At 47.3% G+C, this 25,423-nt stretch overlaps 1 protein-coding gene and 2 pseudogenes across 1 annotated transcript in view; all 3 read left to right on the top strand.

Annotated features, from left to right (window-relative positions):
- LOC123409483 (UDP-glucuronic acid decarboxylase 4-like) overlaps positions 1-9,186 on the top strand; it is a 41,726-nt gene extending 32,540 nt beyond the window's left edge. Inside the window, exons 6-7 of the mRNA XM_045102369.1 lie at positions 8,767-8,866; positions 9,164-9,186. Coding sequence (XP_044958304.1) covers positions 8,767-8,866; positions 9,164-9,186 — 123 coding nt within the window. The remainder of the gene's footprint in view (positions 1-8,766; positions 8,867-9,163) is intronic.
- On the top strand, positions 8,903-8,989 carry LOC123414375 (annotated as a pseudogene).
- On the top strand, positions 9,072-9,157 carry LOC123414366 (annotated as a pseudogene).
- Positions 9,187-25,423: the final 16,237 nt, after the last annotated feature.

The following is a 25,423-nucleotide window of genomic DNA, read 5'->3' as shown; positions in this document are numbered from 1 at the left end:
CTTCTTTAACTGAGGGAAGGTGGAGGTGCTCGAGGCAGACATCACTCGGGACTGGTCTCCGAGTGGATCCGAGTTTTGCCAACTCATCAGCTGCTTGGTTCTTCAGTCACGGAACATGGTGGAGTTCTAGACCTTCAAACTTTTTCTCGAGCTTCCTCACTGCATTGCAGTATGTGGTCATGGTGGGGTTCCTGACGTCCCACTCCTTCATCACTTGATTAACCACCAAATCCGAATCGCCATAGACCATCAGGCGACGGATGCCGAGTGCGATAGCCATGCGCAGTCCATAAAGGAGAGCTTCATACTCTGCCTCATTGTTGGAGGAATCAAAGTGTATCTGCAGCACATACTTGAGTTTGTCGCCCTTTGGCAATACGATCACAACGCCAGCGCCGGAGCCATTCAACATCTTGGACCCATGAAGAACATTGTCCAATGAGCCGAGTAGATGTGGGTCGGTTGCTATTGTTCTACCCATTCTGCTATGAAGTCAGCCAGAGCTTGAGACTTTATAGCTTTCTTGGCCTCGAACTTGATGTCGCAGTATAACATCTCCATTGCCCACTTCGCCACTCGGCCCGATGCGTCCCGATTGTGGAGGATTTCTGACAATGGAGCATCAGAAAGGACAGACACCGAGTGGTCTTGGAAATAATGAGCCACCTTCTTCGCAGTCATGTAAATCCCGTAGATAAGTTTTTGATAGTGGGGATACCTCTACTTGGAAGGAGTCAGGACTACGGAGATGTAATACACTGGCCACTGAACTTTGTATGCTTTGCCTTCTTCTTCTCGTTCGACTGTGAGAACAGTGCTAACGACTTGATTTGTAGCCGCGATGTACAGAAGAAGGGGCTCTTTACTGAGCGGAGCAGTAAGAACCGGCTGGGTGGAAAGTAGGACTTTAAGGTCGTCGAATACGACTTGGGCTTCGTCTGTCCACTCGAAAGTATCTGATTTCTTCATGAGTTGGTACAGAGGAATCGCCTGCTCGCCGAGTCGACTGATAAACCTGCTCAAAGCCGCTAGGCAACCTGTGAGCCTTTGAACATCATGTATTATAACCGGCCGCTCCATTCGGACGATGGTCCCGATCTTTTTGGGGTTGGTGTCGATCCCTTGTTCGGAAACGAAGATACCGAGTAACTTTCCGCTGGGAACGCTGAATGAACACTTGGCTGGGTTGAGCTTGATATCGTACCTACGAAGGTTGGCGAATGTTTCTGCCAAGTCAGTCAGCAGGTCGGAACCTTTGTGTGACTTGACTACGATATCATCCATATATGCCTCCACATTCCGACCGATCTGATCGAGGAGGCATTTTTGGATCATGCGCATAAAGGTTGCTCCTGCATTCTTCAAACCAAATGGCATAGTGATGTAGCAGAAGCACCCGAATGGGGTGATGAAGGCGGTTTTTAATTCATCGGGGCCATACAGACGGATCTGATGATACCCCGAGTAGGCGTCAAGAAATGACAAACGCTCGCAACCTGTAGTCGAATCGACAATTTGATCGATGCGGGGGAGCGGAAAATGGTCTTTTGGCAGACCTTATTGAGGTGCTTGAAGTCGATGCACATTCGGAGCAACTTGTCCTTCTTGGGCACCATGACAACGTTGGAAAGCCACTCGGAGTGGTGTACCTCGCGAATGAAGTTGGCTGCCAAAAGCTTGGCCACCTCTTCTCCGATTGCCTTCCTCTTGTGCGCGGCGGACCGACGCAGGCGTTCTCGGACAGGCTGGGCGGCGGGATCCACATGCAGTCGGTGCTCAGCCAACTCCCTGGGCACACCTGGCATGGGAGAAGGCTTCCATGCGAAGATTTCCTAGTTCTCACGGAGGAATTGGATGAGCTCGGCTTCCTATTTAGGATCAAGGGTGGTGGAGATGTTCGTCGGGGTAGCGGTGTCGTCCTTTGGGTGGAAGCTGACCTTCTTCGTCTCTCCCGCCGACTGGAATGCGGACTCCGAAGCTGGCTTCTTCGCACGCATCAAGTCAGCGGGGTCGACTGTTTTCTTGTACTCGTCAAGCTTTAGGACAGCCATCTGCTGATCGGTGATCCTTGATCTCTGCTGCAGACACTCCTCGGCCTGCTGTCGATTGCCTGTGATAGTGATCACACCTTTCGGGCGTGGCATCTTCAGCTTCAGGTACACGTAACATGGACGGGCCATGAAACGCGCATACGCCGGGCGGCCCAGAATTGTGTGGTACGTGCTCTGGAATTCCACCACCTCGAACGTCAGCTTTTCCTTGCGGAAGTTCTTGTCGGAGCCGAAAACGACGTCCAACATGATCTGGCCGAGTGACTTGGCCTTTCGTCCAGGGACGACTCCATGGAACTTCATGCTGCTCTCGCTGAGTTTGGACATCGGAATGCCCATCCCCTTGAGAGTTTCGGCGTACATGATGTTCAAGCCACTGCGGCCGTCCATGAGGACTTTGCGCAGTCGGACTCCTTCCACCACCAGGTCGACGACCAGAGCATGTCTCTCTGGGGTGGGTACGTGTGCTGGATGATCCGACTGGTCAAAGGTGATCGCAGTCTGAGACCAGTTGAGGAACTTGGGGTTGGTAGGCGTGGCCATGTTCACCTCCCTGTTCACCAGCTTCAGTCGACTCTTGCTCTCAACGTCAGCCAAAATCATCAGTGTTGAATGGACTTGGGGGAACGGGTCCTCCTTGTCCTCCTCATCCTGTTCATTGTCCTTTTCACTCGGTTGCCCTTCGCCGAACCCCTGGATCAGGAGGCGACATTGCCGAGTGGTATGCTTCGGATATATGGCGTTGCCCTCTTCATCCATCTTCATGTGAATCGGACATGGCTGGTCCAGGATGGGGTTACTGAACTGCTTCTTCTTGGGAGTGAACTGAGCCTTCCCTTTGCCCTTGAACTTGGCATTGGTAACAGCTGCGGCTTCTGCCTGCGGAGTGGACGGAGCTTTCTGCTTCTGCTTCCGAGTGTTATTCCCATCTCCATCGGCGACTGCTTTGTGCTTGCCGCTACGGATGCGGTCCTCTTCTTCGCCATTTGCATAGTGTGCCGCTATCTCCATCATCTTGCTCATGGAGATGTCGCCTGTTCGACTGAACTTCAGGTACAGATCTCTGTACCGCACGCCTGTCGTGAAGGCGCAGACTGCTTGGTGCTCTGTGACGTTCTCCACCGTGTGGTAGAGGGTCGTCCAACGCTGAATAAAATCATGCAGGGGCTCATTCTACTTCTGGACACAATGCTGGAGCTCCACGAGGCCAGCAGGGCGTTTGCACGTCCCTTCGAAGGTCCTGATGAAGACTCGGGCCAGATCTGCCCAGCTGTAGATGCTTGAGGGGGCCAACTGGTTCAGCCATGCTCGTGCCGAGCCATCGAGCATCAGAGGGAGGTGCTTCATGGCGACGTGGTCGTCCCCTCCTCCGATCTGGACTGCCACTCGGTAGTCGTCCAGCCACGTTTCTGGCTTGGATTCTCCTGTAAACTTGCTGATCCCCGTCGCCAATCGGAAGTTGGGAGGGATGTCAGCCGAACGGATGGCTCGACTGAAACACTCGGGACCAGAGACGATGGTCCTGCTTCCACTCGGACGGTCCATATCGTGACCATCGCGGTGGGCTCGGCCCCTGTCGACCCTCCGCTGGGCGATATGCCCTCTCGCGTCGGGCCTTGGATCGTAAGTGTCACCGACTGAACACCGATCATCATGATGTCGGGGCCCGTACGGCCCACCCTGCGGAGGGGTGCGTGAACGGCGACGATCTTCGGGGTTTATGGAACGGCTGCCTCCCCTGTGTCGCTGATGAGAACCAGGGCTGTGAACTGACGGATGCGTGTTCGCATGAACAGAACTATTGTGGATCCTGTTGTGCGACTGGGAGACCGCCGAATTTTGTTGCTGCGCCGTGTGCAGCAGGGCGCGGATTTGGTCGATCCCCCTGCCAGCCTCTGAATCAGTCGGCTGAAGGGAATCGGCTATCTTGGCGGCGGCAGCCAGGTTGAGGATGGGTGTGCGGAACACCTCCACGTTGCTCCACCGAGTGTGCCGACTGGCAGAACGGCGAGGCGGACGGCGAGCGCCGGATGTTTCGCCGATCTCGTGCTCGTTCCGGCCAGTTTGGCGGGGACTTTCATGGGAGTTGGCCATGTGCACTTCTGCTGCAGGCCCGCGACCCAAGTGCTCAGAAGGAAACTCAGTCAGAACCGAGTCCGAGCGTTGGGACGACGGGGCAACCACAACCGACTCTACGACTGCCACATGTATAGACGCATTCTGGCGCGCCTAGGCGTGTTGCACCCAACGCTGGAGCCGCGGACGGCGGGACCACTTGTTGCGGCGCGTGACGGCGGCGTAGGCCGACACCGGAGCCGACTGCTGGAGAAGAAGAATACCGCGGGCACCGGCACGGAAGTGCGTAGCCCCGCGACGGGGGAGCGCCTCGATGTCGAGAGCGGCGTCCCGAAGCCATGCCGAATCGTCGACGATGAAGGAGAGAGCGCCGAAGAGGATCTCGTGACCCATGCTCAAATCTCCACCGGATGACATGACGAAAAGATGTAGTCGCAAACTCGCCAGAAGTCTCTTAGACGCCTGCCCCACGGTGGGCGCCAACTGTTGTGGGTATAAGTCTGACTGTAGATGTGTAGGGTACGAAAGGATGGGCAGAGCCTTAGCTACGGCAAGGTTGTATGAGTTCAGGCCCCTCTGCGGTGGAGGTAATAGCCCTACGTCCCAGTGCTCTAGGAGCTTGTTGTCGAGTGGAATATGGATTACAGTGAATTGCTAACCCTTGCACCAGTGGGGAAGGGCGGCTTATATAGAGTGCGCTGCCCTTCAGAACGGTTTGGTGCACAGGGGTGGAGTAGTGGCGAATAAATGCCTACGTTTACAGGTAACGTATGTCTTAAATGCTAAAAAAGGCACATGGAAACGTATGACCGTTTCCCTCCAGAGGGGTTATGATGCACAGAGTGGAATCCAGTCGGTTAGTTTGATACACTCCGAATGCTCATCTCTGACTGGATGATGGAGGATTCGTCACCGAGTGGATGATGGGAAGTCCTTAATTCAGTCGGAACTGACTAAGGGCTTTATCCCTTATGAAGGGTAGTCCTTGGGTAGTACTTATAGGGCAGGCCTATGACCCTACCCTAGGACTATAACCCCATCAAAGGTAGAACTTGATGAGGTAATTACACCCCCTCTCGAACAGGATAGTAGCGCAGCGCGGGAAGTTGTTCCTGTGGCGCCTACACCAATTGAAGAGGAAGTTAATGATAATGATCATGAAGCTTCAGATCAAGTTACTACTGAACCGCGAAGGTCGACGAGGGCACGCTCCGCACCAGAGTGGTACGGCAACCCTGTGATGGAAATCATGTTGTTAGACAACGGTGAACCTTCGAACTATGAAGAAGCGATGGCGGGCTCGGATTCCAACAAATGGCTTGAAGCTATGAAATCCGAGATAGGATCCATGTATGAGAACACAGTATGGACTTTGGTGGACTTGCCCGATGACCAGCGAGCCATAGAAAATAAATGGATCTTCAAGAAGAAGGCTGATGCAAACGGTAATGTAACCGTTTATAAATCTCAACTTGTCGCAAAGGGTTTTCGACAAATTCAAGGAATTGACTACGAAGAGACTTTCTCTCCCGTAGCGAAGCTGAAATCAGTCTGAATCATGTTAGCAATTGCCGCCTTTTTATGATTATGAAATTTGGCAAATGGACGTCAAAACAGCGTTCCTTAACAGGAACCTTAAGGAAGAGTTCTATATGATGCAACCAGAAGGTTTTGTCGACCCTAAGGGTGCTAACAAAGTGTGCAAGCTCCAGCGCTCCATCTATGGGCTGGTGCAAGCATCTCGGAGTTGGAACATTCGTTTTAATGAGGTGATTAAAGCGTTTGGGTTCATACAGGTTTACGGAGAAGCCTGTCTGTACAAGAAAGTGAGTGGGAGCTCTGTAGCTTTCCTCATATCGTATGTGGATGACATATTATTGATGGGGAATAATATAGAGATGTTGGAGAGCATAAAGGCCTATTTGAATAAGATTTTTTCAATGAAGGACCTTGTAGAAGCTGCATACATATTAGGCATCAAGATCTATAGAGATAGATCGAGACACCTCATAGGTCTTTCGCAAAGTACATACCTTGACAAGAGATTGAAGAAGTTCAATATGGAAAACTCAAAGAAAGGGTTCTTGCCAGTTTTGCAAGGTATGAGATTGAGTAAGACTCAGTCGCCGACCACGGCAGCAGATAGAGAGAAGATGAATTATGTCCCCTACGCTTCAGCCATAGGCTCTCTAATGTATGCCCATCTAGGTACCAGACCTGATATAAAACTTGCCATAAGTTTGGTAGGGAGGTACCAAAGTGATTCCGGTATGGAACACTGGACAACGGTCAAGAATATCCTTAAGTACCTGAAAAGGACTAAGGAAATGTTTCTCGTTTATGGAGGTGACGAAGAGCTCGTTGTAAAGGGTTACGTCGACGCTAGCTTCGACACAGATCCGGATGACTCTAAGTCACAGACCGGATACGTATATGTTTTGAATGGTGGGGCAGTGAGCTGGTGCAGCAGCGAGAAAGAAGTCGTGGCGGCATCTACATGTGAAGCGAAGTACATAGCTGCTTCAGAAGCGGCTCATGAAGGAATTTGGATGAAGGAGCTCATCATCGACCTTGGAGTGGTTCCAAGTGCGTCGGGTCCAATGACACTCTTCTGTGATAACACTGGGGCCATTGCCATAGCCAAGGAGCCCAGGTTTCACCGAAAGACGAAGCACATCAAACGCCGCTACAACTCCATCCAGGACCATGTCCAGAGTGGAGTAATAGAGATTTGTAAAGTACACACGGATCTGAATGTTGCAGACCCGTTGACTAAACCTCTTCCACGAGAAAAACATGATCAACACCATAATGCTATGGGTGTTCGATACATCACAATGTAACTAGATTATTGACTCTAGTGCAAGTGGGAGACTGTTGGAAATATGCCCTAGAGGCAATAATAAAATGGTTATTATCATATTTCCTTGTTCATCATAATCGTCTATTATTCATGCTATAATTGTATTAACAGGAAAGAGTAATACATGTGTGAATAAATAGATCACAATGTGTCCCTCGCAAGCGTCTAGTTGGCTAGCTCGTTAGTCAATAGATGATCATGGTTTCCTGGTCATGGGCATTAGATGTCATTGATAAAGGGATCACATCATTGGGAGAATGATGTGATGGACAAGACCCAATCATAAGCATAGCACTAGATCGTATTGTTCGTACGCTAAAGCTTTTATAATGTCAATGTGTCTTTTCCTTCGACCGTGAGATTGTGCAACTCCCGGATACCGTAGGAGTGCTTTGGGTGTATCAAACTTCACAACATAACCGGGTGACTATAAAGGTGCACTACGGGTACCTCCGAAAGTATATGTTGGGTTGGCACGAATCGTGATCGGGATTTGTCACTCCGTGTGACGGAGAGGAATCTCTGGGCCCACTCGGTAGAACATCATCATGAGCTCAATGTGACTAAGGAGTTAGTCACACGATGATGTGCTACGGAACGAGTAAAGAGACTTACGGGTAACGAGATTGAACAAGGTATAGGTATACCGACGATCGAATCTCGCGCAAGTTCTATACCGACAAACAAAGGAAATTGTATACGGGATTGATTGAATCCTTGACATCGTGGTTCATCCAATGAGATCATCGTGGAGCAAGTGGGAGCCACCATGGGTATCCAGACCCCGCTGATGGTTATTGGCCGGAGAGGTGTCTCGGTCATGTCTACCTGTCTCCCGAACCCGTAGGGTCTACACACTTAAGGTTCGATGACGCTAGGGTTATTGGGAATTGTTATACGAGGTTACCAAAAGTTGTTCGGAGTCCCGGATGAGATCCCGCACGTCACGAGGAGCTCCGGAATGGTCCGGAGGTAAAGATTGATATATAGGATGGATGGGTTTGGACGCCGAAAATGTTTCGGGCACCACCGGCAAAGTGTCGGGACCATTGGAAGGGTTCCGGAGGACCACCGGGAGGGGCCACAAGCCCCGGAGGGCTACATGGGCCAAGTGCGGGAGGGAACCAGCCCCTAGGTGGGTTGGTGCGCCCCCACACCCAGTCCATGCGCACCAGAAAGGGAGGGAGGGGAAACCCTAGGCGCAGGGGAGGCCCAAGGCCCACCTAGGGCGCCCCCCCTTTCCCTGCCCTGGCCGCAGCCCCCCTCTCCCATCTGGGCTGCCGCACAACCTAGGATGGGAACCCTAGGGGTGGCACACCCCCCTCCCCTCCTCCTATAAATAGTGGGGGTTTTGGGGCTGTTGGACATGTTTCCCATCTCCCTCGACGCAGCCCTGCCCCTCTTCTTCCTCCTCTCTGCCGGTGCTTGACGAAACCTTGCCGGGAGACCTCATCTCTCCATCGACACCACGCCATCGTGCTGCTGGAGATCCTCCCCAACCTCTCCCTCCCCCTTGCTGGATCAAGGTGCGGGCGACGTCACCGGGCTGCACGTGCGTTGAACGCGGAGGTGTCGTGGTTCGGCACTAGATCGGAATCACACCGCGATCTGAATCGCCGCGAGTACGACTCTATCAACCGCGTTCTAGTAACGCTTCCGCTTAGCGATCTTCAAAGGTATGAAGATGCACTCACCCCTCTCTCGTTGCTAGTCTCTCCATAGGAAGATCTGAATATGCGTAGGAAAATTTTGAATTTATGCTACGTTACCCAACAGATGGAAGGTGATCACATTGGACCATTCAACTTGGGCAACCCCGGTAAGTTCACCATGCTGGAACTGGCCAAGGTTGTCCAGGACACCATCGACCATGATGGTGAGTTCAATAACACTATTATGATGATGGTGTGCTGAGCAGAGGATGTGAAACATTTAGACCACTGAGACCTTTTTGGGTCTTTGATGTATCTAAAATCGACCTTTTTAAAACTGATGCTAGGCATGCCATCACTCTATATATATTGTTGTAGATATGATTGAGGTGGTTCTGTTATTGTGGTACACAATGGAGTTTGTCATCTAAGCATATGATGTTACAAGGAGATGCTACTGAGATGTCAGCCATCGTTGAAGTATCTTAAACTGAGCTTTTTAAAACTGATGCTTGGTTTAGCTGGTGCTGGTAGCTTAGAGTGAGTATTGCTTATCTGCTTGTCAATTGAAATCCACAACACACTGAATTTAGTAGTGAGCACTAGTGGAAAACGGGCCTTTGGCCTGGACCCTTTAGTCCCGGCCTCCCTCTGGGCTGGGACTAAAAGGACCGGCCACGTCGCCCCAAATCGCAATGCCGCCCACGAGGCTTTGGTCCCGGCCTGTAAGGAGCTTTTAGTCTCGGTTTGTGTCTCAAACCGGGACTAAAGGGCTACGCGGTGTGCAGCCCGCATGTGCGCCACCTTTAGTCCCGTTTTGTGTCTCAAACCGGGACTAAAGTCCTCTACCTATATATAGCACAGCCCCCCTCTCCCCTCTTCCTTGCATTTTTCTTGGATGGAAGAGTGTGGGTGTGTGCTAGCTCTCCATTTTTTTATGCACTAGAGGTGTTTGTTGAAATGTGTGTTAGAGCGATGCCGCTCCAGTTCACCGAACACAACTACGATATGAGATGCCCAAGCCACGCTTAAACCTCTTCCTCTTTATTTCTACTTATTCTGAAAGGTTAGCAACTATATTTCCTCGTTTAGAACGTGCGGTACTAATTTTTAGGATCGTGATTGTATTTGATATACTGTCGTATAACGCAGATGAGCCATCCATGGATGTACGGTGATCGACGCACAGCCGCTTACAGAGAAGGCGTGCATTCTTTTCGAGATGCAGCCGATGCAAACAAGCATGGTGGTGGCTATATGTTTTGTCCATGTGTTGAATGTCAGAATGAGAAGGATTACACTTCCTCAAGAGTCATTCAGAGCCACCTGCTTCGGTCCGGTTTTATGTCGGGCTATAATGTTTGGACCAAGCACGGAGAAAGAGGGGTTATGATGGAAGACGATGATGAAGAAGAAGAGAACGATGATGACATCTACCGATCTGTGTTCCCTGAGTATGCTGATACCGCAATGGAAGACAATGAAGAAGAAGATCAGGATGAAGAACAGGAACCAGATGAGCCTGCTGATGATCTTGGTCGGGTCATTTCTGATGCACGGCGAGGTTGCGACACAGAAAAGGAGAGGTTGCAGTTCGAGCAGATGTTACAGGACCACAACAAATTGTTGTACCCAACTTGTGAAGATGGCCAGAAGAAGCTGGGTAACACACTGGAATTGCTGAAGTGGAAGGCAGAGACCGGTGTGACTGACTCGTCATTTGAAAAGTTGCTGGTACTGATGAAGAAGATGCTTCCAAGAAAGAACGAATTGCCCGCCAGCACGTACGAAGCAAAGAAGCTTGTCTGCCCTCTAGGATTAGACGTGCAGAAGATACATGCATGCCCTAATGACTGCATCCTCTATCGCGGTGAGAAGTACGAGAATATGGATAAATGCCCGGTATGCACTGCATTGCGGTATAAGATCAGAAAAGATGACCCTGGTGATATTGAGGGCGAGCCACCCAGGAAGAGGGTTCCTGCCAAGGTGATGTGGTATGCTCCTATAATACCACGGTTGAAACGTCTGTTCAGAAATAAAGATCATGCAAAGTTGTTGCGATGGCACATGGAAGATCGTATGAAAGATGATAAGTTGAGGCACACCGCTGATGGTCGGCAGTGGAAAAATCGAGAGAGAGTTCCCGACATTTGCAGCTGACGCAAGGAACTTATGGTTAGGTCTGAGTACAGATGGCATGAATCCTTTTGGGGAGCAGAGTTGCAGTCACAGCACCTGGCCCGTTACTCTATGTATCTACAACCTTCCTCCTTGGTTGTGCGTGAAGCGGAAGTTCATTATGATGCCAGTCCTTATCCAAGGTCCAAAGCAACCCGGCAACGATATTGATGTGTACCTAAGGCCATTAGTTGATGAACTTTTACAGCTATGGGCCGAACCAGGTGTACGTGTGTGGGACGAGCACAAACAAGAGGAATTTGACCTTCGAGCGTTGCTTTTCGTAACCATCAATGATTGGCCTGCTCTTAGTAACATTTCAGGACAGTCAAACAAGGGATACAATGCATGCACGCACTGTTTGGATCAGACAGAAAGTATATATCTGGACAAATGTAGGAAGAATGTGTACCCGTACAATCGTCATTTTCTTCCGCCCAAGCATCCCTTAAAGAAAAAAGGCAAGCATTTCAATGGCAAGACAGAACCCCGGGGGAAGCCTGTCATCCGTACTGGTGCTGAAGTATTTGATATGGTCAAAGATTTAAAAGTAATCTTTGGAAAGGGTCCTGGCAGCCAACCTGTTCCTAACGGCCCTGAAAAGCGCATACCCATGTGGAAGAAGAAATCTATACTTTGGCAGCTACCCTACTGGGAAGTCCATGAGGTCCGCTCGGCAATCGACGTGATGCACCTGACGAAGAATCTCTGCGTGAATATTCTAGGCTTCCTGGGCTTGTATGGGAAGTCAAAAGATACACCAGAAGCACGGGAGGATCAGGAACGTCATAAAGGAAGAGATGGCATGCATCCAGGGCAGTTTTAAGGGCATGTCAGCTATGCTCTTACTAAGAGAAGGAAATCTTCTTTGAAGTCCTTTTCAGTATCAAGGTCCCGACTGGCTTCTCGTCGAATATAAAGGGAATCGTAAATATGAAAGACAAAAAATTCCAAAACCTAAAGTCTCATGACTGACACTTGCTTATGACGCAATTGCTTCCGGTTGCATTGAGGGGAATTCTACCGGAAAATGTTCGCCTGGCAATTGTGAAGGTATGTGCATTCCTCAATGCAATTTCTCAGAAGGTAATCGATCGAGAAAGTCTATCAGGGTTACAGATTGATGTGGTCCAATGTCTGGTCAGCTTTGAGTTGTTGTTCCTGCCATCCTGCTTCAATATAATGACACACCTCCTAGTTCACCTAGTCGAAGAGATTAGAATTCTCGGTCCTGTGTTTCTACACAATATGTTCCCCTTCGAGAGGTTCATGGGAGTCTTAAAGAAATATGTTCGTAACCGTGCTAGGCCAGAAGGAAGCATCTCCAAGGGCTATGGAACAAAGGAGGTCATTGAGTTTTGTGTGGACTTTCTTCCTGACCTTAAGCCGATTGGTGTTCCTGAATCTCGGTATGAGGGTAGGCTCACAGGAAAAGGCACACTAGGAAGGAAAGCAAAAGTATGTATGGACGGGCATTCTTTCTCTCAAGCACACTACACAGTTCTACACAATTCCACCGTGGTGGCTCCATATATCGTGAGACACAAAAATATTCTATTCTCCGAAAACCTGGGGAAGGCTGACTTTTGGATTAAAGGGGAACACGAGAAGACTTTCGGCAGTTGGTTGCAGACACATCTCATGAAGGACGACACAGTTGGAGATCAGCTGTACTGTTTGGCCAGGCCACCATCTTCGACTATATGTACTTTCCAAGGGTATGAGATAAATGGGAATACATTTTACACGGTTGCCCAAGATAAAAAGAGCACCAACTAAAATAGTGGTGTCCGCTTTGATGCAACAGACGAGAATGGGCACTGTTTGGAAACATATTACGTGTACATAGAGGAGATATGGGAACTTGACTATGGACCTACTTTTAAGATCCCTTTGTTTCGGTGCAAATGGGTGAAGCTGACAGGAGGCGGGGTAGTTGTAGACCAAAAGTATGGCATGACCACAGTGGATCTCAACAATCTTGCGTACATGGACGAACCATTTGTCCTAGCCAATGATGTCGCTCAGGTTTTCTATGTGAAGGACATGTCTACAAAAACGAGAAAAATAAATCAGCAAAAGAAGATATCGTCCGATGAGCCAAAACGCCACATAGTTCTTTCAGGGAAAAGAAACATCGTGGGAGTAGATGACAAGACAGACATGTCAGTATGGAGTTCAAATAAGTTCAAAAAATGAAATCCGTTTGTAAGAGATGAGTTCTCGTTCGAAACCCTGATACTTCGAGAGAGATTGTCCGTTTTGTACACGAAGTACATCCAGTTTTTGTCGTAGCCCTCTCAACTTTTTAACACATGGATGAGAGAGAGAATAAGAAGAGGAGGAGAGGAGAAGAAGAGGAAAAATAGAAGAAGATGAGAAGTAGAAGAAGAGAAGTAGAACAAGAGAAGTTGAAGAAGAAGCGGAGAAGAAAATAAGAAAGAAGAAGAAGAAGAAGGAGAAGAAGAAGAAGAAGAAGACATTTCTACGTATATAGATGCTTAATTAGTGTTTCTTAGATTATTGCTTAATTTTGCTATTGTATATGCTTAAGTGTTAATAGTTTATTTTACTATATATACAATTAGTTTATTTTTAGCAAGAAAATTAATAGAACTAGTTTATTTTTTTAGTTCATTTTACGATGCCTATGCCGCATCCTCGTCGTCGACTCGGCGGAGGACACCTGCTTGATTAGAGGGGCCATGTCCGGGACTGGGCTCCGCCGGGCTGGTATTGGGAGGTCCTACCTTCCGGGGGGCGTAGGTTGGTGAGGAGCCAGCCCATTGTTGACCCGATCCTTGTTTAGTGGCAGTCGCGTGGGCCAGTGACGGTGCCGAGGCTTCCGGACACCGCGGAGGTGGTACGTCACCGTGTCAGCGAGGAGGATGAGCACGTCCGTCACTACATGGTTGCGTTGGAGGGCAGGTTCGAGAATACCTGGCTGGATCTTCAGGGATCTCACTGGAGCTATGATGTTGTGATGGTTCCTTCTCTTTGGGTGTCCACCGCCCGCGACGATACCCGTCGGGCGCTACGGTTCTAGCTGTATCAGTGATGCTATATGTATGATAGTATTCGAGGAGTATTAGTGATAATATTCGACGATGTACGGACAAAAGAGATGATGTAGTTTTGCTTATAATTGAATGCATGCTAATTTGAATACTACTTTATTTAACGATTTGGTTTTTCTTATTGAATGCTCAAATTGGAAAAGTACTCCTACTTTGAATACTATGCAGAAATCTAGGAGTCCCGGGTGGAGCCACGACCCGGGACTAAAGTTGTTTTGGAACGGAGTTCCTGATAGAATAATTCTTTTTTGGTACAAAGTTCAAGAAAGTCCTTTGACACTAGACAATGTGACTTATAGAAGGGTAGATGAGATCAGGAAAAATAGAATCATTTTCTACACATATAGAATGTCGCCATTTTGTTAAATCCTTAAAGGTTAAGAGAATCTGTTAGACATATTTTAGAGTTTAGGTTCTAGCCAAGACCCGTATCTAAAGGTCCTCCTATATAAAACGACACTTCGAAGTTTCCAACCCCTCTTATATAGTTTGTTAGTTTATTAGTTAGTTAATCAAATGTCCGTCTTTTGCAGAACTATGGATCCACATATCAGGAACTTCGAAGAGGAAGAACTTCTCGAAGATATAATCAAAGACGGCCCCGACGTTGAACCAGCTGAATCTCCGTCATCATATCTAAACCCCTCAGGATATGGAATAGAGGTCGACCGACAAGAAGATGAAGTCGATGGGGCAGGAGATAGGTCCAATGACGGAGAAGGTGATAGCTCCACTGATGGAGAAGCCGGTGGAGAAGCCGGTGGAGAAATAATAAAGTCCGACGAGGTATACATATGAAGTTCGACAATCACTTGTAATATGTGAAAAATATTGGAGATAGCTCTATATTGTATACATATACATTCATTTGACGAATGTTTCTCCCTCTTAGGCCTCCACATCGAGCAAAGCTACGAAACGAGGCCCGACTAGAAAGTTGGATGCACGGACGCATTACACCTTTGAGGTGATATTGCCTACGGGCGAACCCAAGCTTCCTAAGAATGCTGCTGACACATTCAAGAAGCAATGCGGAGTTCTCGTTAGGGATCACATCCCGATCAACGTTCAGGAGTGGAACAAGCGCAAAGGGGCAGCCGATAATGACTATGTCACCGAAAGGTACAAAGATAATCTTTGGAATGATCTCATGTCACATTTCAACCTGCCAAAATGTGAGAATGAAGACGCCGCAAAAAAACTGAGGGCCAAAGTTAAGCAGTGGACTCAAAAGAAGATGGCCGAACTGTTCCATAGCTGGAAGAAGAAGCTATGGAAAAACTATGTGAAGACAAACAAAGTGCCAGTATTCGATAGGTATCTAGCCAAGCAGGCGAATCACTGGAAGGCATTTCAAGAGTACAAGGAGTCAGAAGATGCCCAGGCATTATCAGAAAAGAACAAGAAAAGATGCCGACAAGAAGAAATATCACCACAAGCTGGGGCCAGGGGGCTATGAGACTGCCATCCCAAATTGGGATAAGAAAGAGCAAGATCTGCTAGCTAAAGGCATCATACCTGAACCACTCCGTGATGAGTGGCAACTGAGAGCAAGAAATTGGTTCCTTGCGCATGGTGGTTCGTACGACGAAGAAACAGGGGACCTCATTTGCAGTGACGGTCTTAGGATACCCAAGGAGAATTGGAAAAAGATAGTGAAAGAAATTAAGGAGGGAAAAAGACAGTTCACTGCAGATAGAGAGAAAGATTTGCTCACACTGGTCCTCGGCAATGACGAACATGGAGGACGAACGCGAGGCTTCGGTCCTTCTTACCCGTGGTGGCTTGGGTTTGCCAGAGACCAAGACACTTACAGAAGCCGAGCGAGAGCAAAGAAGCGACATCAGGATGAGGAGAATGACAAGTTCAACCAGTTGCTTGCCAGGATTAACGAGCAACAGAAACATGTTGATGAGCTTAGAGGAGTAGCGTGCCAGGAAGATCCTGCACTCGATATTACCGGCGCCCCATCTAAGCGGAAAAGCAGCGTGGCTGAATCTGAGGCCCCGCCCGACAATGCACGAAGAATGATAGAGGGCGGTCCCGGCTACCCCGTGGATGGAATCAAGGAGTCAACATCATGTGAACTCCATCAGAAATTCAAGAACATATCCATGAAGGTGGCCGTCAGACAAGCTTTACCTTCTGGCCCTGATGCACACTGGCATGGCCGTGAGATTCTAGCTGGCTTTGCTAAAGTCGGGGTGGATGAAATCATGGCGGGGTTTCATGATATGGAGCTCGACATAGCTGGACCCGAAGATGAGAGGACACTCGGAGAAGTACTCGGTGGAGTCATCCTATGGGACAAGAACTACATCAAGCTTCCAGGCTCGGCCCCAAGGACAACACCGCCTCCGAGTCGTCGCAGGTCACCTACACCTCCATCACCTCCAAGCCCTCCACATGACGACGGCCAGCACAACACGAGTCCATCTCGATCACCGTCGCAGGACATGGGTCGTCCATCTCCGCCGTCGCCCGCTCCGGATACTAAGCGGAAGCGTGCCAGCAAGAATGCTCCGTCGATGATTTCTAAGCGACGGAGCTCCCCAAAGCACAAACTGTCGCCTCTCCCAAAGGTACCTCATGCTAATCTTCCTATCAGACCTTATGATCGTACCGCCGAGGAAAACGCCAGGATAGCAAAGGAACATCATGATGCGCAGATAAAAAAGAAGGAACCCGAGCCCCGCCCGGAATACACCGAGAAGCAAATAGCATATGCAAAATACTTCACGAACCTTCGATCATTGTATGACTTACACCATAAGCCTGATGACTATACACGCACATTGCAGAAGGAAGTGAAAAAGAGCAGATCACGTGCAAGTGCAAGTGGGAGCAAATCAAGTTCAACTACAAGCAAAAAAAGATCAGACGTTCCTCAGCTTGGACAAGAGGCCAAACAGTCGATCCTACCCCTCAGGGTGTTACCCGAGAATGTCCCCCCTCTGGTGCAGGGGCAAGATTTGGAATTAGCAAAGAAGTGGGCGGATGAATGGGGTATCCCGGTTGAACACGTTTTGGCTTCCCAAGACGACAGGTTACCCAAGGCTGTGGTAGCCCCTAAGCCACAGTTTGTCATGGGAGCGCCTTTGGTCAGCAAAGATGATCTCCCAACAAATATGCGTTACTTGCATACATGGTACTTAAGTGAACCAAAGAATGGGAGAACGATGATCGTGGTGAGTGTCCCACGGGAGTACTACGGCCGCCTCGAAGAAATCCATATCGACTTTGATGAACTCTTCCAGATGTACAATGCTGATGCCCTCGACAAATTGCTTATGAGTTGCTATTGTCTGTAAGTTTTTCAATTCGTTGTCTACATATAACTTGTTTAGTTATTTCAATTCATTGTCTACATATAACTTGTACTCTATTATGCAGAATGAAGATTCTGGATTGTAAAAATAGGAACATCCTAAATATTGGGTTTATTGACCCAGATAAAATACATATAGCGACGCTAAGTGATAAACCCAAGGAGACGGAGGAAAACCTTCTAAGGTTTCTAACAGATCAAAATTTCTGTGACCACATACTGTTTCCATACAACTTTAGGTGAGTGTCTTTACTCTGTTGTGTCCATTCACATATAAGTGTAATTGATAAGTTAATGACACACACACACACATATATATATATACATGTGCAGCTTCCATTGGATTCTGTTGGACATTCAAATTGATAAGGGAAGAGTTGATGCCTTCGACCCATTATCGAGACCCTTGGAATAGTTCCAAAGCCTGCAGGACATGCTCCAAGGGTAATTTCAATCATTCTTGCGCTCTATCAGTCTATTTCGATGATTTTCTGATATATCAATTAATGAAAAACTTAGCAAATCATTTTCCTTGTCGGGCAGGGTTTGGAAGCGGTTCAAGTGCGTGACTCCCGGTATCGAGCCTGAGAAGTTGACCTTTAGAGCGGCTCAGGTAAGTAGTAGTATGATATACTTCTATTTTCAATACATTTATGATGCTAGATTATTATTTTGATTATATATATTCTATTCTCGTAAAGTGCGACCAGCGGCAATGGAGGACGCATCTATGCGGATACTATGTTTGCGAGACCATTCGCACGTTTACCTCTAAGCACAAGGATCACAGATACGACATAAGCAATGAACATTCACACCTTTAATTTTACCCGTCATTCTTTGTTATCATGATTGATATTCATATTCATCTCCTCTTCTTATATAGTACACGGCCATGAGGGAGAAGTCCCTACCAGAGCAACGCGCGATTGCTGTTGCAGAGGAGCTTGCGACCTTTCTAAGGACGGAAGCTATATATGACAAAGGACGATTTAGTGTAGCTAGGGGCCATTACTGATGTTGGTCCATGTAATCGAATAAACGGGCTCTAGTCCCGATAATTTAGATCTTCATATAATTGTATATATATGCTCGCTTGTAAGATAAGTTAATCTTATATATATATGCATAATTATTTCTATTTAGAATTATATGAAAACTAATTCCCGAACACCAGACGAGGCATCACGTTAATCTCCCGAACACCTAAACCCTAAAACCCTAACACCCTAAAATAAACAAAATCTGCAGAAACTCTTTAGTCCCGGTCCGTGTTAAGACCCGGGACTAAAGGGCCTACCCCTGAGGGCGCTCCGAGGCACCCACGTGGAACACCTTTGGTCCCGGCTTGGAATAGGGCCGGGACTAAAGGTTAGGCCTTTAGTCTCGCCCCTTTAGTCCCGATTGGTGAACCGGGACTAAATCCCCTTACGGGTCGGGGCTATAGGCCCTGTCCCCACTAGCGGAGTATTGCTTATCTATTTGTCTTCTTAAAAAGAATGGCGTGTTGATTGAGGCCAAACATTGATGGGAATGCCTTAGCTTTTTTCTTTTTCTGCTGGAAACCTTGTTTTTTGCTTCAGATTTCTTGACTGGTCAGCCTGGCATCTTACCTTATTAACTATAACAACATGTTTTACTCTTCCTTTAATTGAAGTATTCTGCAGTATGCAAATCAATTCTTTAAAAGTTGCATTATTGGCAACATGGAGACAAACCTTAAACTTACATCGGTTAAACTTGGTCACTTGGACGGCAGACTGAGCCACCAGCCCACCACATGTCCATATCTATACAAGTTTAATATGTTTTCTTTTACTGTCAGTGTGAACCGCATCATTGGTTGTTGGGTAGTGGACTCCGGTGGCATATCCTTCCATGTGATTTTTTAAAGGCAATGGATGCAAATCTAGTTGCATCAGTATACTCCAATACACTCAATTCAATTGTCAGCTTGCCAGACGAGACATAGTAGTTGAATCTAACCATATAGTAGTAGTAATAAAAAATACTATACGTTTTCGTGTGGCCAAACTGTTGTACATTATGCTTTCAGTAAGGAGCTCAAGTTCTTAACACAAACTTGCTAAGTTTTGAACACTAACTCTAATATTTTTTATATTTATTTCCGTTTCATTGATTCATGTGCAGTGTAATGTTCTTGTAGGATGGCAAGTTGTCGCATCTCGAGCATGTCTCGTAGGAAAGTGGAATGAATTCCATTGTACTGTTGGGATAGTAGCAAATGTGTCATTGTTCTATTGTGTAATTCTGTCCGTTCTTGCTATATTCATGTGTAAGAACATGTATTCATGAGATGAGTTATTCTGTTATGTAAACCTGGGAGATGTATTATGTGATGTTATATGATGGATGATTTTAATTCGACTTGGAGTTTTCTTGATATGAATATGAAATAGTGCTGGATTTAATATTGGACAAATAATTGGGTTGAAAAGGCCCAACAAATAGAAATGAAACCAAGTTTTGGAACCAAAAGTTGCTGAATTCAAAAATGAAAAAGGACAAAACTGAAACTGGACCAAATGTATTTGGGCACTAAAAGGCCAGGACCCAAATTATAATGATAAAAAAATTCAAATAAAAATACTAGAAGTGTGTGTAAATGGGCTAAGGCCCAATAAGAAAAAGCCCCAAAAAATAAAACCAGCCCATGTGATCAATTGAAATGGGTTGGGCTGATTTCAACTATGACGTTTTGATTTCATCGTAATTTTGCCACGTAGGACTGGGTTAGATTGCCAATAAAGATTTAGGATCGTCGTAAAGGTTACAACAATCCAAGAATTGTCGTAAAAGTTACGACGATTTTCATCAAAACTTCGCTGCTGTTCATTTGTGACGCTCCGTTTTCGACGCTTGGTTTTTCGTCGTGAGATCGTCATAAGTTAAAAACCGTGACGATGTAGCGACGAAAAAATAGCGTCGTGTATTAGCATATTCCTTGTAGTGATATGCATGGTTGGAGGAAAAGCCACCAAACCAATGGTCTAGAGCATTTTTTAGTGAATTTTCTAAATGTGACATTCTTTTGAACAATACTTGTGAAGTCTTCAACACGTATATTCTACAAGCCAGAGAGCTACCTGTGCTGTCTATGTATGAGAGAATAAGATCTCAGTTAATGCATATGCACATGTCAAAACAGAAAGAAGCTCTTCAAAAATGGACACGACATATTACTCCCAAAGTCAGGGACAAACTAAGGAAGAATATTGAGTTGTCAGCCAACTGCCACCCAGAAGAATCAGGCATGGGTGTGTTTGGTGTTTTTTCAAATGAGAAAACCTACATTGTTGAGCTGAACATGCATACATGTACTTACAGAAGGTGGCAGCTTACTGGAATCCCATGTAGCCATGCATGTGCTTGCTGCAGACATCAAAGAATTAGTCCAGAGACCATGGTTTCTTCTTGTTATTCACTGCAGACATATCTCTGTGCTTATGGAGTTCAGATATATCCATTAGAGACAAAGATGAGTGGGCCCTAGTTAATGCAACTCTGGTACCGCCACCACACTATGAGAAAAAGCTGGGAGGTGGAGGAAGAATAGAAGGAAGCAACCAGAAGTGAATGAAGATGGCACTAAACTAAGCAGGTATGGAGCAATTATGCACTGTGGGTACTGTAAACTAGCTGGGCATAACAGAAGTGGATGCTCACAATTGAAATGTACTATATTAAGAGAAACTGAAGAGTAGGTACAAGAGCAAGAAAATGTGGAAGAGGAGCATGCTGGCACTAATGATCAACCTGATAATAACACAGAGCAACCTACACCACAAACTAAAAGGGGCAGGAAGAGAAAGCCTACTGACAAGATGCTACAACAGATAGAAGAAATGATGGAGAAGGCAAATAAAAAGAAGTCCAAAATGGTTGTTGATGAATCTGGAGATGTTGACTTCCCAGTGATCCTAACAGTAAGTATCAGCACATCAATTTTGTAGATGTTGCAAATAATTATAGTGATACTCAGAACATTGTTTGTTTGTTTATTAGCACATCAAACATAAAACTATGAGGCCACAGATGGACCCAACACAAGTGAAAGAAAGCATGGTGCACATATTGTCACATGAGGTAAAATAATTACAACTAAATTGTTCCTATCTTTGAGAAGAGGACACTAATTGTTCCTATTAACTCCTCTCATAGGGACCTACAAAAGGAGTTCCTATTAGCAGGGCCCACATAATACCAGAAGAAAGTGCATTTGTAGTACAGAGCAGAACCAACATATCTGTGCCAACTGGTGGTGCACATCCAGCAACAGCATCAACAACTACAGGAGTGAGAGGAGCACATCTAGCAACAACATCAACAACTAAAGGGGTAAGAGGATCACATCCAGCAACAACATCAATAGCTGTCAGTGGCAGAGGCAGAGGTTGAAGAGGAGGTGGAGGAACAAGCGACAGATGTAGAAGGAGAACTACATCTACTACAAGGTTGCTGGAAAGAGAAAAGAAACCAACCAAGACAAGGGGTTTGCAGTGGCTACTATTTGGTGAAGGAACAAGCTCACAAACAGAATTCCAGTCCTCACAAGGAGCTCCAGGAGATGAAGAGTGAAATTAAAATGTGGAACTGTTGTTTATTGAGTACTCATCTTTATTGTGTACTAAGTTTGTATCTTTCAAATGTGGAACCAAGCTCACTGCTGGAACTATTATGAGTACTAAGTTGTTATCTGGTATTTGTTTGTTGCAGCAGAATATGATGTGGCACTATTCTCAACTGTGATCTCTATTTGTTGCAGCAGATCACGAACAAATGAACATAATATAACAATCACACAAACTGGAATATTAGTTTGGATGCAACACACATTTCTAAACATAATTTAACAAGGTCTGTCAGGAAACAAATAAGATAGCTATTACAGTGCTATTACAAACACACAACCCCACAACATATTGTAACTACTACAGATTTAACAACCAAACCACAACTAGGAACTGTCCATCTAAACTTCTGCTCTTAAGCTTTGCCATTTGGCCCAGGGCTAGTGCCATCTATCTTGCCTCGCCAAGTTGCAAATGTGTGCCTACGTGTTAGATCAACACCTTCGTCTGGGAGGAATTCATCAGCCAACCCTTCGGTTAGCAATGGCCCAAGGTCAATGACCTCCTTCACATGCATGATCACGGTTGTCGTGGTTTTGTCACGGCAGATGTCCTCGTGAAAGGACTTGATACTGGAGCCATCGCACCTTGGTGGCGACTCAAAGGGGTTAAGCGGGAGAGACACGGCGATTTACCCAGGTTCGGCCCCTCGAGAGGAGGTAATAGCCTACGTCCTGCTTTGGTGTGTATTGATATGGATCCGATTACAAGGAAGGCGTAACTCGCCTAAACCTAGCACTCGATGATCTCTAGCCTCCCTCTCCCCCTCTAGACTCGCCTTTATATATAGGTCGAAGCCTTAGGGTTTACAAGAGTCCTTTCCTCTTTACAAATTGTGACCACCGCAGTCTCTAAGTCGCCGTCTTGCATAACCGGAAACTTTCCATAAGTCATAACCGTCCTGCGACTTTGAACCGCCCAGGCTGAGGCCCAACTAGCCGTAAAGGATGAATCGCCTTACTAGTAACCCGGCCCATATACGGCGGGTCACTTAATAGGTAATACCCCCAACATTAGGCCCCGAATTGACTTGAATCTTCATGCCAATGCTTCCGTTTTAGTTGAAGGCGATTCACTCCTCTATGTTTCTCCATACGCCAGAATTTTTAACCCGCCAACCGGTACTGAAAGAAATCTTTGAGCCGCCAATGCATCTCCCGTCAGCACCTTCCTTAGCCCTCGATTTTCGGGAACTCCAACACAATCTCAACGGATCTTTTGGTGCATCATTATCCCAAAATTTTCGGATGTCATCATGGCGAATCTTTCCTTCCTCAACGGTTCCCGCTCACGGCGCCTTGATTCCCGCGCCCATCCTGATAAATAGGCGGAAGGGACAGGGCTGACACCGGCCACCTACCAGTCCCGTCAATCCCTCCACCATCATCACAGCGAGAAGAGATGCTCCGCATCCCGAAGGCTTCACCGCCGGCCGCGATCTCTGCCCCCATCCGAAGAACTCCAGTGCTGTTCGCAAGCCATCGCCGTTCGAGGAACTCCGGCACCGCTCGCAAACCGTCGCCGCTCGAGGAGCTCCGGCGCCGCCCGCAAGCCGTCGCCGCTCGAGGAGCTCCGGCGCCGCCCGCAAGCCGTCGCTGCCGCCAGGCTCTGTCGCCGCCGAGGGTCCCTGCAGTTCTCCAACAGCCTCCGTCACCGCCGGTCTTCTTCAACCAAGACCTTCAGGTCAGGCCACTATCTCCCCTCCTTTTAAGGGTAGATTTATTTCCTGTTCATGCTTCCGCCATTTCCATGCTTCCGAAAGTCTCCGCTCGGAACAATCTATTACCGTCGAACTAATTAGTCCGAACGCCATTAGGGCACCCAGTGTCTTGAATAGCCTTATCCATCTACGCCCTTGCGGATCTTCTAAATACACTAGGGTTTTTAAACACGAGGCAGCACCCTGATCACACATTGTTCATGCTTTAACCATGCCCGCAAATCCTTATACCTGTCCACCAGATCCATTCCTCTTTCACTGTTTGTAAAAAGCTGTTTGGAAACCTCGTCCTTCCCTTAGTGTTTCGGAAAGAATAAATTTTACCACCCACAGTAGCGTCGCCTCTGAGAATAACCCTGCTCCGATAGGTCGCCACATCAGCCCAACCCGGCCTCCCAGTCCGGCGGGTTAAGCAGGAGCTAGTCCCGACTCACATAGTAAATGTTCGAGACATGTAATACCAGTTTCTTGCCTATTTGTAGCATGGGTGCCGTTTTCAAGAGCGATTGGCTTCCTACCAAAGTCGATGATGCTGTTTTGGCGAATTACGTGAAAGCGGGCTGCTTGGATCCTCAAGACGTCATTGGATGGCGCACCGGGTTAGGAGAAGACCTCCCCAACCCCAAGGAAGGAGAGATAATAGTTTTTGTGGAACACTTAGAACGGGGTTTTAAGCCGCCCGGATCTAAATTCTTTAGGGACGCTCTGCACTTCATGAATGTCCGACTCCAGGATTTGGGACCCAATTCCATAAGCAACCTAAGTCAATTCCAAGTCCTTTGCGAAGCTTATTTGCGGATCGAGCCTTCCGTCCCTCTGTTTTGGTACTTTTTCCACTTGAATCGCCAGACGGAATTCCACAATGGCCCCAGTTTGGAACTTGGCGGGGTCAACGTCCAGCGTCGCAGGGACAATCCGTTTCCTTCGCTCACTATGCCTAGCCACCCCAAAGGCTGGGGTGAATCTTGGTTTTACTGCAAAGAAACATCCCCTGCCGGCGAGAACAAACTTCTGGGCTACAGGCCAACCCGCCTTCCGATCAACTTTAAGCTCCCTGACAAGCTCACCGAGGAAGAAGAGTCGGACTTCATCCCAATTCTGTCCGAACTGAGATCCTTGACAAACAACGGTCTCACCGGGGTTGACTTGATCCGCTGCTGGGTCGAATGGCGGATCCTTCCTCTGAGCCGCCGAGATGGCCTGATGTGCGAATTCGACGGTACTCTGGATCACCCCCAATGCTACTTCCACACAGCATTAACAGAAAAATACATCGTCGCCATCATCAGGAAGCTGACCGGCGAACCTGCAGCAAAATGCGGCCAAATCGGCCTTAAGCCCTTCTGCAAGATTAACCCGGCACCCAAGGTAACCAAAGATAACTCGCCCTCAACTTTTACTTCATGTGTTTTACTTCCATCATGACTTCATGCCTTATCCCTTTCCAGAAAGGCGACAAGTTCTGGTCTAGGAGACCTAAGAAACAAGCCATGAAGAGTGCTAAGCCGCCTTCCAAGAAAAACAAAAGCAAAGGTAAATCGGCTGCGGCCAAGCCATCTGAAGTCGACGAATCTCAAGCTGGCGACGCACTCTCAGAGGTACCAATCCGTCCTCATTTTCACCCGCCACTTATCACCTTTTAACTTGTATTTATCTCTCGCTCCTCTTATAATAGAATGAAGATAACGAAAGCCAGGAAGACTCTGTCGAGGTAATTTCCGTCTCCTCCGATTCATCTCCTTCTCCACCTAAGCCGGCCCGGCGAGTATGTGGGAAAGTACCTCTCTCACATCCAAATTCCCATTTGGACCCAAATTTCTTAC

This window comes from Hordeum vulgare, chromosome 7H (genome assembly GCF_904849725.1).
Source record: "Hordeum vulgare subsp. vulgare chromosome 7H, MorexV3_pseudomolecules_assembly, whole genome shotgun sequence".
NCBI classification, from domain to species: Eukaryota; Viridiplantae; Streptophyta; class Magnoliopsida; order Poales; family Poaceae; genus Hordeum; species Hordeum vulgare.
Note: the sequence above shows the minus strand (reverse complement) of the source record. Positions and strands in the feature narration are given on the sequence as shown.